The 16,979-nt window shown below is 41.9% G+C and overlaps 1 protein-coding gene and 1 long non-coding RNA gene across 2 annotated transcripts in view; one reads left to right on the forward strand and one right to left on the reverse strand.

The window, feature by feature from the left end:
* Positions 1 to 14,254, reverse strand: part of epas1b (endothelial PAS domain protein 1b) — a 53,081-nt gene extending 38,827 nt beyond the window's left edge. Inside the window, exon 1 of the mRNA XM_071479955.1 lies at positions 13,855 to 14,254. Coding sequence (XP_071336056.1) covers positions 13,855 to 13,880 — 26 coding nt within the window. The 5' untranslated portion in view covers positions 13,881 to 14,254. The remainder of the gene's footprint in view (positions 1 to 13,854) is intronic.
* Positions 14,255 to 14,386: 132 nt separating this feature from the next.
* Positions 14,387 to 15,786, forward strand: LOC139622576 (uncharacterized). The gene is made up of 3 exons (XR_011691317.1): positions 14,387 to 14,584; positions 14,681 to 14,739; positions 15,063 to 15,786. It is a non-coding gene; the product is annotated as an uncharacterized lncRNA (long non-coding RNA).
* The last annotated feature ends 1,193 nt before the right edge of the window (positions 15,787 to 16,979 follow it).

The following is a 16,979-nucleotide window of genomic DNA, read 5'->3' on the forward strand; positions in this document are numbered from 1 at the left end:
ATTTGAAATGCCTACATTAGGACTCACAGTAGCTTAACACTGATCAGAAGAACGGCACAGTAGAAGCATTTGGAATCAAGTCTTTAATTAAACTAAAGTCTCTAAAATGTCATTTTAAGGACGGGAGATAATTAATTAGCATTAGTAATAATTTGTCATTTAATACCCACAGTTTCACACATTTTCAAGAATGTAAATTAGCATTTGACTGAAGGCTGCAGCTGATGCAACCATCAGTCAACATCATGAGTTCACCAGACTGCATGAGCTCAGAACAATGCAGCAGAGCCAGGTGATTTTTCCACCTGAAGCTCTCTTCAGTTATCTCTAATTAGTCAAATTGACAATCCTTTTGTCTCAGAGTGAAGGTGGTGTGACAGCAACTGTCCTCCCTGCCCTCAACGCTAGTTCGTTTTTTTCCTTTCTCTACACACCCTCCAGCTTTTTCAGCCACTTTTCTCTCTCCCTCTGTGATTAACTTGTCAGTCAGTGTCTGCAGACTGGAGCCTCAGGGGATACAGGACAACACATGTGCACATTTACTCACATGAAAACGCAGCCAGTCAGTCCGTCCGTCGCTGCAAATCTTAACGAAACACACCAAAACAATAAAGAGAGGACAGAGCTGCTGCCGTTGGATGTGTGCTGTCTGTTCCTGTCTCTGCTGGCAGTAATGAGACTGTTAATACAGTTTTCACCTGCGGCGGTCTCTGTCTGTGCTGCACGCTGATTCAAACGTCCAGGTCTGCATGTAAACATGAGGGGAGGTGCGTGTTGTTCAGGGTTATCTGAGACTGCATCAGGGCTCATGTAGTAATGAAAAAAAATTAGCTTTATGTACATTCATATATGGAAACTGCAAATAAAAAACACTGTATATGCTTCTGTTAGTCTGTCTATCTTTTGTCACTTAAAAAGTATAAAACCCAGCTTGAAGTATTTGATTAAAGCAAACATGTTTTAACAGAGTAAATCAGTTAAAACTACATGAGGGCTACATGTTTACTGTGAAGGATTATAGTTACAGTTATTATAGAGAAAGTATTAAAAAAATGATGTTTTAGTTATTTCAAGAATAAATCCAAAGCAAAAAGCTTCTTTAGTGTATTAAAGTAGGGATGATTTACACAAAATAAAGTATGAAAGGCTTTTTACTTATTATTTTTGAACTGACGTCACTTGATCAGACTCTGGAAAACTTTTTAAATAGGACTTTATTTATTTGCACATTTCAGTATTTTGTTAAATCCAAAAAAGGATTAAAGTGGCTATATGCAAGCTTTCTCTGCCACCGAACGTGGTTTCTTGCCGGGAGCGGATGGTGAATGAGCTTCAGTCATTGTTGAATGTACAAGAGGTTGTAATACGTCTTCTGAGCTGCGCTACTTTTTCAGGGCAGCATGGACGCCACAGTGACTCGGTATTGGAAAGTTAGCTTGTTAGCATGCTAACTTCAGTAGAAGAAAAGAAGTGATGGAAATAGAAGCAAAAGAAGAGGGTTGCTTTGAGTGAAGGAATGAGGTTTGATGTTGAACTACATTTCTTATAAGTTAATGTTAAGTAAACAGCTGTTGATGCTAACATTTGCTATGTAGCAACAGCAAAAACTTATATCGCTCCTTTAAACCACAGCACTGAAATCACTGAACATAGATATTTAAATGGCACCGTGTCTTAATATCATTATTTGACTGTGTATGAACTTTTTCAGTAAAGTTTGCATGTTGACAACTCAAACGTAAAGAGTGCAGGTGTCAATAAATCAGAGGAGACTGATCCAACACCAACTTGTCCTCTCTACACCCACACTTTTCTCATCATATACACAAACTGTAGGTTTAGGTCGGGACTGAATCTTCAGGTTTGCTCATGCAGCATGTATACACACAGAAACACACACATATGCGCCACATAACACGGCCCTGACATTAACTGCTGTTGTCCATGTGATTGTTGTGATAACAAGCCGAGAGGTGCTTATAGGAAACAGATCCTGTAACCAGAGCGGGTGTCAGGCTGTGTACGTGTGTGTGTGTGTGTGTGTGTGTGGGCCAGAGCACAGGTACTGTAAATTCATAACAGCTCGCTGTGGATCTATTGCTCTTTTTTTTTTCTCAGCGACTAAAACCGTTCCAATCAGTCTCTTGTCATTTCCATCACTCTCGCCGAGGACAGATTTACAGATTTCATTGATGTTGACTGAAGCCTGAACATCTGACCGCACCTTCACCTGATCTTAAAGGAACAGTCCGCTTGTTTGAAGATCAGTATCACGTTGTCTCAGGGAGAGGTCTGGGACATGTTTAGCCTACCTTAGCACAAAAACTGGAAGGTGGGCGGGGGAGGAAAGCCAGCCTATGACTCCAACAAAGGGGAAAAATACCTCTTCAGACAACTCCAAAACTTTCCTCAACACGTCTTTCAAACCCCCGAAACATGGGTACAAGTGGAATTAAAGGGCAGGTTCACAATTTTTCTAGTCCATCTTAAAACAAGAGCCAACTGCCCACATGAGCCATTGAACAGTTTTCGCAATTACTGCTCCTGTTCATATTAGCAATTAAAGGTCCAAGTATGTATAAGATGAGATGTCTATGTGTTTGTGATTATAAAGCAGGTCTAGGTTCTATATTAATACTGTGAAAGTATCAAAGCCTCAGTCCACAGAGGAATGCACACAGCCTGTATTCAGACACTGAGCCTTAAAACTAGCCGTCAGGACTTCTGTAACTTTGTGATGTCACAACAAAGTAGTCACTGCTCTCAGCCAGGCCCCAAGCCCCGCCCACCTGGACCCAGCATCCAGCCTTGCAGGATTTGGTTTCTCTGAGTGTTTACCTGAAATCTGCTATATTTTTATTCAATCATTCTGAAAACTAGCCAAGTCAGCCAATCAGAACATAGTCTAAGAGCCTCTCTTCTGATTGGCTCAACAACCTGTTGTTACTAGAGCTCCAGAAAAAAGCCTGAGAGAGGAGATTTAAAAATACATTGAGATGTTTTTTGGTTCTTAAAACCACAAATGTATCTTATGGATTAAAAATTTAATAAAAACATTGTAAAAATGTAAAATATGGGACCTTTAAAAGATCCATTTGTAATGTGACTGCAACTGAAGAGACAGAGAAAATCAACAGTCCTCAGGCTTATATATACAAATTAAGACATAAAAACTTGTAAAACTTTCCTTTAAAAAAACGTCTTGAAGACTGAATCTAAATAGTGTTGCACCGCTCCTTCACTTATTTGTGTATTTTCACTAATAAAAGATGTTATTTTCCACTATAAAGATGGTTTAGGGTCAGAAAGGGCCAAACAGTCTGCCCACACCCAAAATACATACACACACACACACACTACTGAGCAGACATACACATATACACATACACACACCTTTCCTTGCTTACAGTGGGTCTTCCTGTAGTTGTGGCGCCTGGCCGAACACAAACACAGAGCAACAATACAGCACTGGCTAATCTGTGATCCTGAGGAACATAGAGTTCTGGAAACACAGCCAAACACACACACACACACACACACACACAGCCGAACAAACAGCTATCCCAGACAGGGGCCCCGACTTCAGCTCAATCAGGGGAAGAACGATGCAGGAGATTGCTGATGATTCTGATAGTCCATGAAAGAGAGGTACACACAAACACACACACACACACACACACACACACACACACACACACACACACACACACACACACATTCTGGCACAAACAAACAAACCCGCCCACGCCACGCTGATGGTCGGGATAGACTGGCTGATTGAAAGAGGCACAGAGGGGACAGAGAGGGAGGGAGAGAGAGGCAGAGAGAGAGCTGCAGTCAGTGTAGAGAGAGAGAGAGAGAGAGGGACCACAGGTGGTGTGAGTCGAACAGACTGGGACCCTCCATCAGAATACCAAACAAGACGCATGGCCGAGATTTACACAGGCAGTGGGACAAACTGTGGGAAATGAAATCTGATACAGAGTTCAGTGTTACAGTGTTGAATATAGAGGACTTCTGTTCGAGCAAATTACAGCAAAGTCTGCTTCAGCTGTAGGTGTATCCATCCAATCGCTCTGCATCTGCTGAGGTTTTAAAGGTCCCATATATATCTTTTTATTTGAAGTGTCTCCATCAGAAGATACATTTGTAGTTTTAAGAACCAAAAAACATCTGAGTTCAGTTTTACATCTCCTCTCTCAGGCTTCTCTCTGGAGCTGCAGCAACAACAGGTCAGTGAGCCGATCAGAAGAGAGGCTCTGATTGGATGGTGGGTCCAGGTGGGCTGGGCTTGGCTGAGGGTGGTGACTGCTTTGTTGTGACATCACAAAGTTACAGAAGTCCTGACGGCTCGTTTTAAGGCTTTTTTTTTTTCTATTTCAGATTTCCATGAATATTGGATACTGCATTAATATTAATTATACATTATAGATTAAAATAAATCAACATGATTTTTTTTAAACTACCATCAGGTTATCAAACACAAGAATGTATGATCAGCAATATGGAAATGTAATGAATGTATTGAAATGTATGTAATAATATTCGTGCAGGCATTTGGGCAAATGCTCAGTTATGCAAGCTGTCAAAGATTTTTGTTTTTATTCATTATAAGAATTGCACATAACCTGAGAAAGCGTTGCCCATGCATAGCAAAGGTGTGAGGAGCTGGTGGAAAATGGCACAGTGGGTTTTCGTGGGCAGCTGCAGAAAGCACCGGTGGGCTGTGGCTGTTTAATGTCAGTTCTGTGTCTTACTCAGCTCTGATCTGGGGGAAACGTTAGGTTCATCTGTGCAAATTAAAAATCATGTCACAAGAGTCAAAAATGAGCCTCTTCCCCTCTTTGGGAATTGTTGTTTTTGTTGCACCCGACATCCAGTCTCTTCATGCTTACCAGCAAATAAGAGCGTTGTTTCTTTTAACGCCAACTGTGTTTGTGTTTTAGGATGAAGCTGCAGAAATGTGATGACAGAGGGGAAGGAGGAGAGGAGGAGGAGAAAGCAGCTTTTCATCAGTTTTCATGTCCTGAAATGCAAAGTGAAAACGGGAATGACTCACTGTAATCTGTAGAAAAGGATTATGGAGACTTAAAGAGGGAGGAATGCAAGTCAATTTTTTCCACTTTGTCACTGCTCTCGCTCCAGTTTTAACTTTGCAAAACAGCCCGTGTTTGTTTTAACATTATCTTTTTACAATCCTGAGCTTTGCATTGTGAAACAGCTTTAATTACCGTCTGCACTAAACTAACACACAGCAAAAAGTAAAGAGCTTTGAATGATATTAACGTCCTGGTGGCCTGATGGATTATCTACTGTATCTTTGTGCATTTTCCAACTTGTTTTTAAGGCAGCAAATGGCTCATCTGAAGGTCCAAAACAAGCCCTCGTGCAGAGTTACGTCTGGCTCTCAGCTCCTCTCAGCTCTGCTCTGGTTTCACTTGTTGTCAGAGGCAACAAATTCACTTTGGAGAGAGAAATGATCTAAAATGGCTGAAAATAAGGCAGGAGGAGGAAGCTCTTAACACACAGGTACCACAGACAGAGGGACAATCAGCTCTTTAAACTTCCTTTCAAGGCTTCAAAAACTTTTACATGACCAAGAATGAAAGTGGTGAAAAGTGCAGTTCTGCTCAGATGCTCGAGTTTTCCTGGAAAGTGTCAGTAATTTTTATAATCATCATGTACATGAAAGAAATAGTTACAGTAAATCTAAATCGAAGTAGTTTTAAATCATATTCAAACAGCTGTTACCTACATGTTTGTCGCCATAGTTCATTCTCGATCCTGGAAAGAGTTTTGCTTTTATGATTCACCGTTTTGTTGTCGCACCCTTGCTGCCATTGTATTTCACTGATCTACAGTTAGTGTGAAGTGATTCGGCTGAAGTGGATCATCGCGTCAAAAGCAAAGAAAAGCATTCAACATCTCAGGCAACAGGTTCTGCAGATTAAAGGACAAAGTTGTTTCTTGATGCCCTGCAGAAAGAAAGTTGGCTCTGGTTGAAGTTTGGTTAGACTGAGACACAAAAACAACTGGTTTGAGTTCAGTGCCATCAAAACCGCCCAAAAATGACATGTGATTATTCCTTCTAAAGATTCAAACCATTGAAATAACTGTTTTATATAACATATTTTGTCCATAAGAGGGCAAATCAATACAACAAGAGACATAACTACCTGTTTAGCTGCATGTATGCGAGATGTGTCCTCAGTGCTGGAGTGGTGATGCTAAGCTAACTGAAACCTGAGGTGTTTTTAAGCTGGGATTTGGGTTTTTTTTTTACCTACATTTCATTTTGAATCAATGACGCTGTCGTGTGACTCATGTCCGTCATGCTGTGCGTTGAGACAGCGGCCCAGGCAGTAGTGCCTTTTTCCACAATCAAATATTAATTGTCACAAACAAATATCTGTTTTACTTTTTATTTGACTATGTGTTCATCGACAGCTTTAGTTCAGGTTTAGGGACGCCTCATGGTTTGTGTTTAAAGACTGTCTCACCAGGGTCCAGACCTCCGTGATCAACCTGGCGAAGTCATGAGGAGAGTCTGGAGGGACCTGGAGCTGAGCCAGGTGACACACAGTGGATCCTGGAGCTCGGCCATTTTGGTAGCAGAGGAAGAGGAAGAATGGGAGCTGGCGGACGGGAAATAGGAAATGGCAAGGAGACAGAGTTCTGAAGGAGGGGAGAGAGGGGAACATATAGGTCTGATCAAATGACCTCAAACATGGAGGAACGGGGGAGGCCGAGAGTGGAAGAAGGGGGAGAGGCGAACAGCACTGCTGGGAGTCTGGGATAAATATGAGAGAATGTGATACGAACAAAAAGATACAAAAGAATAAAAACAGACGGAAAGCACAGGGCTGAAGGGGGGGGGGGGGGGGGGAGTGGGCAGCTGAGAATGAATGAGATAAAAATAACAATGGAAAGATGCAGAGAGGTTTCCCAGACCACCTCCTCTCTTCCCCTGCTGTTTCCCCTCAGTGTGCAGGGGTCCAAGGGCAAAAAGGGGCCGCTGGACTTTACTGTACAGTCCATCAGGGGCCTCAAGAGTCCACAGGGGCCCAGTTTTACCCCGAGTTTGTTCAACATTAGGACCGAAGAGACCATCTCTACTGCTCTAATTCTTACACAGCCTTGTAGAACTGACTCTTCATATTTACATGTAATAATATTATGTTCGTGTTTTTCTCATTTATAAGCCGGATTACAAAAAAAACAGCAGCACTGTCCTGTAAACAACGAACCCACAGGTCGTCTGTGCGGCAGGTTGTTAGAGTCACTGAAAGCCTCTTCATTAGCCCTCAATTCTCTGCTCCGAGCCCTCACAAGCCCTCAGCAGTGATGTGTTGAATAACTGTTGGTCTGCTCTTTCTGAATCTACAAACAGCTCTCGAGTATTAAGTCCACTCAGGCCGGCTCAGTTAAAACTTTAAGTCGCTCTTTTACCCCGGTAACGGCCCCCGCTGCTCCTCCTCAGAGAGCTAATCACAATAAACCACAAGAGTCGCACAGCTGGGAAACACACTGCATCTGTATCTCTATCACTTCTCTGCTTAATAACCCGCAGCCCGTCTCTCTTTTGCTTGCTCCACACCCTTTAATCTCCTCTTTGTTCGGCCTGTATTGTCTGTTTCTGTCTTCATCAACCTCTCAGTAAAACTCTGACTTAGAGCTTTAAACCCCAAACACAAACAAGTGGAATCTCAAAGCAGAAACACACAGAGGCTCATTCAAAACTGACAAGCAGAGCTGCTGTTTCAGCTGAAAGGCCAGAAAAAGAAGCAAGTCAATAAGAACATGGTTAAACTCACTTTCTTAAAAGCAGAAAAGCTTTTTTTTGTTTTAGAGAAACCACTAAATTCTGACTTACGCTTGACAAATATGACAAAGTCCAGGTCTAAGAATCATTAGAGGAAGTGATGAGCTGGTTCTTGTAAGCTATCAAACACAAACAAAAACATCAGTGTGGTCCAAGTTTCAGAGTCCACCTCTGTCATGATCCAGTAAAATGTGTTTGGGGAAATCCCATAACAAGAGGACAGGGGGGGGACACCGCGGCGTGAAAAAAGAATAATATTTTATGATAATCTGAATCAGGAAACAGCCTCTACAGTTAAATCTACATCAGGTGCATGTACAGTATTTTAACTGAATGTGTTGGAGACTTGAGAACAAGAACCTCAGAACTGACTGATGCAAACAAACAGCAACAAATAACTTTTTCTCTGTCTGCGAGAGGCTTTTGAATCCGACTCTCTCCATCGCTCCTTGCATTCCTCTGTCTTTCAGAGGGCAGGTTGAGCAACTGCTATAAGTGGCGTGATGTTTGGGTAGTGCTGGGAGGCCGGGCTGGCAGGGGTTAGCACACAAAAGAGGCATGACGGCGCTGTGCCAACCAGGGCTCGGCTGGCTGCAGAGCGCTGCAACCATGTGAGCCACTGAGCTGACAGGCCTGTACGGACCGACGCAGAGCCAGAGCCAGAGCCAGAGCCAGAGCCAGAGCCAGAGCCAGAGCCGCCTCTCCTGCCCTCCACTCGTCTTTAGACTCCTCATTCCTGATTTGTTCATCTGCATAACCTCTATGTCCGTTTGATTATCTGTCCTGTCTTGTTTTACACCTCTCTGTCCTCCCCTTCTCTTCTCTCTCTGTCTCGTTTCTGGCACCTTGTCCTCCTCCCATGAGTTAGCACGAGAGATCTGGTCACAAAAGGTGCACCAGCTGCTCACAATCAGCGGCAGCACACAAATGAATAAGGAGAAAAAAACCAATGTGGGTCGAACAATCAATGCTTTGAACTCATCTTTCAACATTTTGCAACACGTCATCAATAATCAGCTTCATTAGGATCAATGTGTCCAAACTGTTGGTACAAAGGTGCAACAAAAAAGATGTAAAGAAAACTGTGAAATCACTGAGCTGTGCTGTTTAAAGCACCACAACTGTCAGACTGAGAGACATCACTTCAACACGGCGCCAGAAATGAACTAAACAGGCTTAAATTACTTTGTTATATAGTAAGTGCTTTAAAAATTAGGTTGTGAGAGATTCCCGTGTATTTTTGTAACATTTTCTGTATTAATACTGTGAAAGCATCAAAGCCTCAGTCCACAGAGAAACACACACAGCCTGTATTCAGAAACTGAGCCTTAAAACCAGCCGTCAGGACTGCTGGAACTTTGTGATGTCACAACAAAGCAGTCACTGCCTTCAGCCACCGCTAAGACCCTCTCTTCTAATTGGTTCACCGACCTGTTGTTATTAGAGCTCCAGAGACAAGCCTGAGAGAGGAACAACTACACTGAGATGGTTTCTGGTACAAAAAAAACAAAAAACAAATGATTGATATCAACACTAAAACATGGGACCTTTAAAGCCCCAACACTTTACCAAAGTGTAACCGATGACATCATTCAACAAGGCGCCAGATGTGGAACTTACCAGGCTTAAATTACTTTAATATGTGATATATTCTTTAAAAATGAAATTGTTCGAATAGAAATTGAAGACATGAAATATCTTCACTTGAAGTCCACTGACTAGTTAAAAGCTCTGGTAAAAAAAAACTGACAAGCTGAGCCTTTGTTGTTCCTCCGCAGACAGACTCTACTCAGATGTGATGAGGTTCTGTCATGGAGATGCAGAGACCACAGATGTGGTTGAAAGCTCTGGAAAATCCTACTCAATGGACCTTGAGTTGTGATTTTTTTTTTTTTTTTTTTTTTAAACAAAAACAATCACTTGAGATGTATTTGCAATCTCAACACACAAAAGGTGTCTTGTTAAGATGAAGATGATAAAGCTGATGACACCGGGAACAATGTCTTTCCTGTACTGACTCATTATTACTGGAGTAAAATGTGATGTCACATGCAAAGTTCACAATCTAACACACCCACCATGTTTTTTTTTTAGACACATCCTTATTTACATAAAACCTGAATCGGAAAAAGGGCTCGTGAGAACGCAGAGCTCTTTCATTTTATACCGTGGTATATATTTAGATCCCAGATTCACACAGTCACAGACAGACTCTTACACATCTACCGGCCACGATAACGGTGACAGGTCTAAAGACTGAAAATACAACCAAATGGATCAATCTCTCCACAGTCATGTAATGTATATCTGTCCGGCAGCTGCCCTGGACTCTGACCTTTGGACATTGTTTCCAGTGGAATCACATGTTGAAAGAAGTGAGTGGGGTTCCTCACAAGCCTTTGACTTATTTCTGGTATCAGTCAGGATGCAAAAAATAAAGCTATTTAGCTGCGGCAGACCACAACAACCACTGGAGCACTGGTGTGTTTACTCATCAGAAAGTGCATGTCAGCCGGCAGGCAGTGGTTTTAACCTCTGATATCACGGATGCGAAGCAGTTTGCTTTGTTCTAGATTCACTGTGCAGCAGAGTAGATCTCTCAGCTCCATCGAGGCTGCAACAAAACGCACAGTTGAGATCTTTAAACCGTCCATGAAAAGGCAAATACATGACTGTTTCAGGTGTGGTTTTATTCTTGTGCGGCTGGTCTGGTTGCCCTGAGCGACAGGTGTTACTGTGACATCAACATGACTCAACAAATAAAATGACTTGAAAAATATTACCACAACTAAATCACACTTAGCGTTAGAAATTCCATTTTACAAGATTTTATATAATACATTTTTTAGTTAATTGTTGTGTTATTATTTAGTATTATTATTATCATTATGGTTAGCATTAACGGCCTGTTCACACACTCCTAACCATTGGTTAAAGTTGAAACCAGAGCTGAAATGATGAACAGGTTTTCAGTTGATCATTATATCACGGGTTGAAAATTTCACGCTCATCAGTTTATGGGCATTTAATTCATTCAGATGGAATTTTTTTAAGAAAGAAAAAAAGTCAAAATGCTTTGAGTTTCAGCAACTTCAATGTGAGGATTTGCTGCTTTCCATCTTCAATAAAAGTTTTATTTTCAAATTTTACACAAAACAAGACATTTGAAAAGGTGTCGACTTGGGTTTTAGGAAATTGTGCATTTTTCCACAATTTTCTGACATAATAACAGTCACGTGATTAGTTGAATATATTGTAGCAGCCACTAAATAAATATGATGATTTACTCTTTTTGGTTGTCACTGTTAAAGAGCTATAATGCACTTAAGTGTGTCCTTAAAGAGAAAACAAGTGATTAAACAGAGGAAATGTCACAATGATTCATCTTTTATTCCCATTTATCAGGATGTGTCATTTCTACTGAGTCTTTGAGGTGCCAAGTTTTAACTTTTTTTTTTTTTTTTTTTTGGCTGTGCTCTTGGGACTTTCACATCTTTGGACTTTGTGCATTACACATTCCTGCTGAGACAAAGTGGTCCTGACGGGAATTAAAACAGAAAAGAAAAGCAAAGTCATACATTTGTTTTCCTTTAAACAGCTTGACAGTCAGCGGATGCTCACATGAAAATATCCCAGCGAGTTCATCCTCTCATGTCAACAGGAGCTGATGAGTTTTCCCATTAATAAAACCGATCTGAAATATTGTAGTCTAAATAAACACGGTGTGTGTTTGTCGGGCAGCCGTCATCAATCACACAACTTATCAGCAGAATTATGACTTCCAGGCAGCAGCAGCGACAACGCGCTACTGTGTAAAACAAACACACTGACAGAGGGAAATACACAACACATCAACGAGGAGACAAAAACTAGTGAACTCTCACACTCACACACACACACACACACACACACACACACACACACAGACGCTTTTCATCTGCAGCCTGACAGACACACACCTGCAGGTCTTCCTCCCTAAAATGGCCGATAGCTCTCGGGTGGATTCACACAGGCATCAGTGAGCCGGAGGAAATGCTCCTGGACTCATCTCACTTTCTGTCGCCTAATGTCGTTTTCTATCTTTCCCTGTCTTTCACCTGCTTTCATCCCTGACGACAGACGGTCCGGTGTGTGTGTGTGTGTGTGTGTGTGTGTGTGTGTGTGTGTGTGTGTGTGTGTGTGTGTGTGTGTGTGTGTGTGTGTGTGTGTGTGTGTCGTCTGTCTTAATACCTGCTCTGTTCATGTTTAGGCCTGATCTGACAGCGTTTGTGAGATGAGAGAATGGGGTCACTGGAGAGACAAGAAGGCGTCAGGCAAAACCATCTCTGCTGACTGAAATCAATTTTCTCCTCCTAGTGGTGTGAAAGTAGAAGTAAAGATTATTTCTCCCTCATCCCATAAATATTTCCTCTGAATCTCTTCATTAAATGTCCCCTTTGTAGGGTTCAGTGTCTTTTCCATGTCTCAAATGAAACATCTGTCTGTGATCTGACTGAGCAGAGAGGGACAGTTACATTTAGGTTGTTTTTTTAGCTGTTAGGAGAAGTTGGACAAACCTAAACCTGTAAGACATCATTATGAAAGATTAGGCCCATGACCTCATCACCACGGGACAACAATTAACAACCAAGAGAAAGGGCGGCACCTGTGTGTGATGTCAGTGATTTAAAAGAGGAAACACACTTTTATTTATAAAAAATCAGGTGAGGTGCTAAATTATTAAGTGAACACAGCGTCAGGGCCTTGTCAGATCTGATATCACATAAATATCCTCAGGTGAACGCTGCTGAATACTTTCACATTTGACCAGCTGGTTACAGGACACAGTGCAAGTGTGTCAGCTGACTAAGCAGAGGAACATTTCATGGCTGCTGTGCGAACATTGCCAATTAATCCACCAAATATGTGGCAGCAGTTTTTTTTTCCGATCTGGAAGAACTCCAAGTGGTGATTGGACAGCTGTAATCTCTGCTACGATGACAGCAGAGTTTACAGCTAAAACAAGACACCTGCACTTCTAGAAATCTCTCTCATACCTGTTGTAATGGCTTTGATTGGTGATTGTCTCACACAGACAGCTGACTTCTCTTAAAAAGGAGGTTAGAGGTCAAGACTCTGTCCTCAAAGCGCCACTTAACAGGAAATATATCTGTATTTTCCTGTTATGACCTGCTCAAAACTCAGTGTAGACATATCTGTTATTGTTTTTTTTAATATAACTATTATTATTTAAAAGACTAAAGGCTTCTGTTTGTGTGCTACCTGAGTATTTTAACTGTCTGTTTTGCATCCTCTCTGCTGAGGCAAAATGTCTTCTGAGGCTCTGTGAAGACTTTCAGGAAACTGAAGCTTCATGTTGAGAAACCACAGCTTCAACAAATCATATAAAAATTTTTTTTTAAAAATCAGGTGAGTGTTGTACCTTTTGATATTTAGCCCCCAATGACCTGCACTGTATAGACACAGATATAATAATAATCTGCAAATGTAAGATGAACCACTTAGCATGGGATTATAGCAGTGAAGAGGAGCTTTATGTGTTTAAATGCTACTTAAATAATAGATAAGTCATAGTTTTTAAAAATCCTCCACCTGATTTTTAACAGGTTTTCACTAATGAGAAACTGTTCCTACAGATCTTTAAGGTTGCATCAGATTTAAAAACATCCAAAATTTGAATTAAGTCTGGTTGAACCCGGTGAAAACAAACCAAACCTCCTGTCAATTACAGACCAAAACCAAATCAACCACTTACCTGACCGCAATTGATGCATTAAATACACATTAACATTGTCACAAAGCTTTCATTTAAAAAAAAAAAAAAGAAAGAAAAAAGTGAGTGTAGTTTATAAGAGGCGCGATGAGAGCAGAGACCCGGGCCCCATGCAGCGCTGCAGCAGCGCGGCTCCCTGTGCGCCGCCGCAGCGCAGCGTCAGGCTCCGTTTACGAGCCGCGGGTCCATAAACTCACCACACACGGGAAATTAAAAGCTGCGGCAGGAAAAAAAAGGAGGAATAAATGAAGTGTCTTACCTCTTCTTCTCCTTATCGGCCGTCATGTTTTCTCCTAAGCGCAAATCACCGCTGTAATTCCCCGACAGTCTGAGTTTAGTCCAAGTTTAGAGTCAAAAGTAGTAAAAAAAAATAAAAAATAACAGAAGTGGGTGTTACATCGAAGGGAGGGAGCTCTCTGACAGATCCTGTCATTAAACCTGCGTTAGTGTTAGTTAGTCCAGAAGACGGAGACCGTCCAGGCTGGAGGGGGGGTCGGGGCCGTACAGTCTCAGAACACTGCCGAGGATTGTACAGCCTCTCACCCGCAGAAGAAGCTCTCCGCACAGGCTGACGCCGGACGCTGAACCGCTGCTGCCGCCGACACAAGCCGCCCGCAGGTCCCGCTTGTCACAACTTTTCCTCACTTGCTGATCTGAAAACTCCCAAAGCTGCTCGGTCTTTGACCTGAAGCTCAGCTGGCACCGTGACAGCCGCTGTCCGAGTCCCCCACCGCCGATTGGCTGGAAACGCCGCCGGGAGCCGCCCCCCTGAGCAGCCCCGCCCTCCCCGGTGGCTCCTGCGCTCCTACCTGTGAGTCCCCGGCCTGCAACAGGTGCAATCAGCGGGAAGAGTCACCACCTGAGCACAGAGCTCCTCCAAACCTCACCCACATGATGTCTTCAGCCAGCCTTTTTGTGCTTTAGAGAAATACTCCACAGAAAACCTGTTTGTAAAAGATCACACTGGCTCCACAGGAATAATAATAATGGTAATAAAACTGATTCTGATTCTGATATTTGGATATTTTCTCTTTTGATTTTAGGAACACAGCTAACGATCAGTTTTATTTTCCATTGACCTGCAGATGCATCAGTTCATTGTTTTGTGCCGAGGCTCTGAGAGCTCAGTGCACTGCAGCTTCAGGTAACACATGCAAACAGACAATACACACGTTTAGAAAACATCTTCATCAATTCAGTAATACTCACAACACAATCAAATTAAAATATATTTGTTTAAAAAATGACAGCAAATAGTGAGACGAGCCCTTTATAATCACCCAGGTGCCCAACAGAGTCCAAACATATTTAATTTACTATGATGTGACCAAGAAAATGTCTCATATCTGAGATCCCAGAAACACCTCAGACATTTTTTTTCTTAAAAAAGGATAAACTGACTAATCCTTGCAGCTCTGCTGGTTTTCCCGCAGAGAGTTCACTGACTCCACTCTCATCATTTTACAGTAAATATGCGGCTGGAGCCAGAAACTCAACAAGTGGATGATCGAGCAGGACAACACTCATCAGGAAACTGCTGCTGAGGAGGAATCCCAGCTGTGTAGCCACAACCGCTGAATTCATGGAGCAGATTAAAATGCCTGTTTTACCTCGACACATCCACCTGATGGAAACACAGAGGCGTTTTCTGTGTGTGTGTCTGCTGCTTATAGGCTCCGTTTTCATTTCATTTTTATTTCAGAGCAAAATGAAACACAAACATTAGGAGTTCATGAAAGACGACAGTAGATGTGAGCATCACACATATACAGATTTTCTTATTATTAAAGTTTCACTGTTCGGATTCTCTGCCTTTGTCCACTGAGAACATAAACTAGATTTAATTTAAGATGCAGCTGACTGTCACCAACTGACTGTAAATGTTGAAATAATAATAATAATAATAATAATAATGATGATAAACTTTATTTATAGAGCACTTTTCTCAACCCACATCACAAAGTGCTTCACACAAAGCAGCAAAATAAAACATGCAGGTCATATAACTGCACCGATCCATAGTGTTGAGAAGAAGAACAAGCTGCATTTAAATCAGGATCAGATTCATTTGTCACAACCATGGTGCACATTTCAGCTTACACGGAAGCAAAACACTGAACTCTGCTCGTCAGGGCGCAGGACACATTTAGACACATTACACATGTGACATAATAAAAGATGAAAACATGAAAAGAGAGCAGCGTTTAAAACTTTGATGAGAGCATCTTAAGATTCATTTGGTCTCACCTGACTGACAGGACACAGAAGACGGGTGTCATGGTTGTTTTCCTCCGCCAACCAATCAAGTTGCAGGAAATACTGTCATAACCTGCTCTTCCTGAGCTACAGCATTGAATAATGGCCACAAGTGTCTTTATAAATCCTTATAATGTCACAGTGAAGTTGACCTTTGACCTTCATAATTTTATCTTCTTAGACATTTGTGTTAAACTGTGTCATAATCAGCGTCTGAATCCTTGATTTTTGAATTCGAATCAGTTCATCCTTGAGTCCAAGTGGACACTTTGAACAAACACCTTCAGTGTCTTACAAACATGTTGTGTTCATGAGACTGGGACTGAGGCTTTATGTGGTCAGTGTCATAACTGCTGCTGATTCTCCCTCTGTGGACTCCAGCTTCAGTTTCCCACCAACAATCTGTTTCAGAGCAGGTCTCGCCACATTTTTCAGAAGCTGAGCTACAGATAACGGCTCCTGGCATTTAACCGCGTTGTCCCGTGTCAACTTCTCAAACATTTGAGATGGAAAAGATGTGAACTGAAGAGGCCGGTTAATACACACACATCTCATGTCTGCAGCACTGGTGAAGGCATCAACTCCCTTGGTACTTTCCAGTTTTCTACACTGTATGTTCGTGTCTTAAATAGTTTATGTATCTTGTAAACATCAATGTTCAAGACATTTAATGGACAAATCATAACATAACATAAAAATCTCTTTCACTGAAAACACAATCTGGTCTCTTTGAAATCATCAAGATGAGGCAGTGGATACACTACAATTTCCAGGTGTCCCCTAAACTCCTCACAAACAGATTATCAGTTGATTAACAGATGTCCCCTAAACGCCTCACATACAGACTATCAGTGGATGCTACAATTTCCAGGTGTCCACTAAAGTCTCACTTGCAGATTATCAATAGAGGGTACAATTTACAGATGTCCCCTAAACACCTCACATGTGGCCAATATGGAAGCTAGCTACACCAGACATCATCAGAGGAAGTACTTCTGGGGTAGAAGCAACACACTGTGTTGCATCTTTATGGAAGGTTTAAGTTAGTTGTCAATACAAAATATGAGGGGCCATCAGGGGCCTCTCTTCCCGTGGGGGCCCTGAGCATTTGCCTGGTTTGCCTCTGGA

The sequence above is a fragment of the Trachinotus anak genome, unplaced genomic scaffold (assembly GCF_046630095.1).
Source record: "Trachinotus anak isolate AG129_WGS33_773 ecotype Australia unplaced genomic scaffold, CSIRO_AGI_Tana_v1 ptg000007l, whole genome shotgun sequence".
NCBI classification, from domain to species: Eukaryota; Metazoa; Chordata; class Actinopteri; order Carangiformes; family Carangidae; genus Trachinotus; species Trachinotus anak.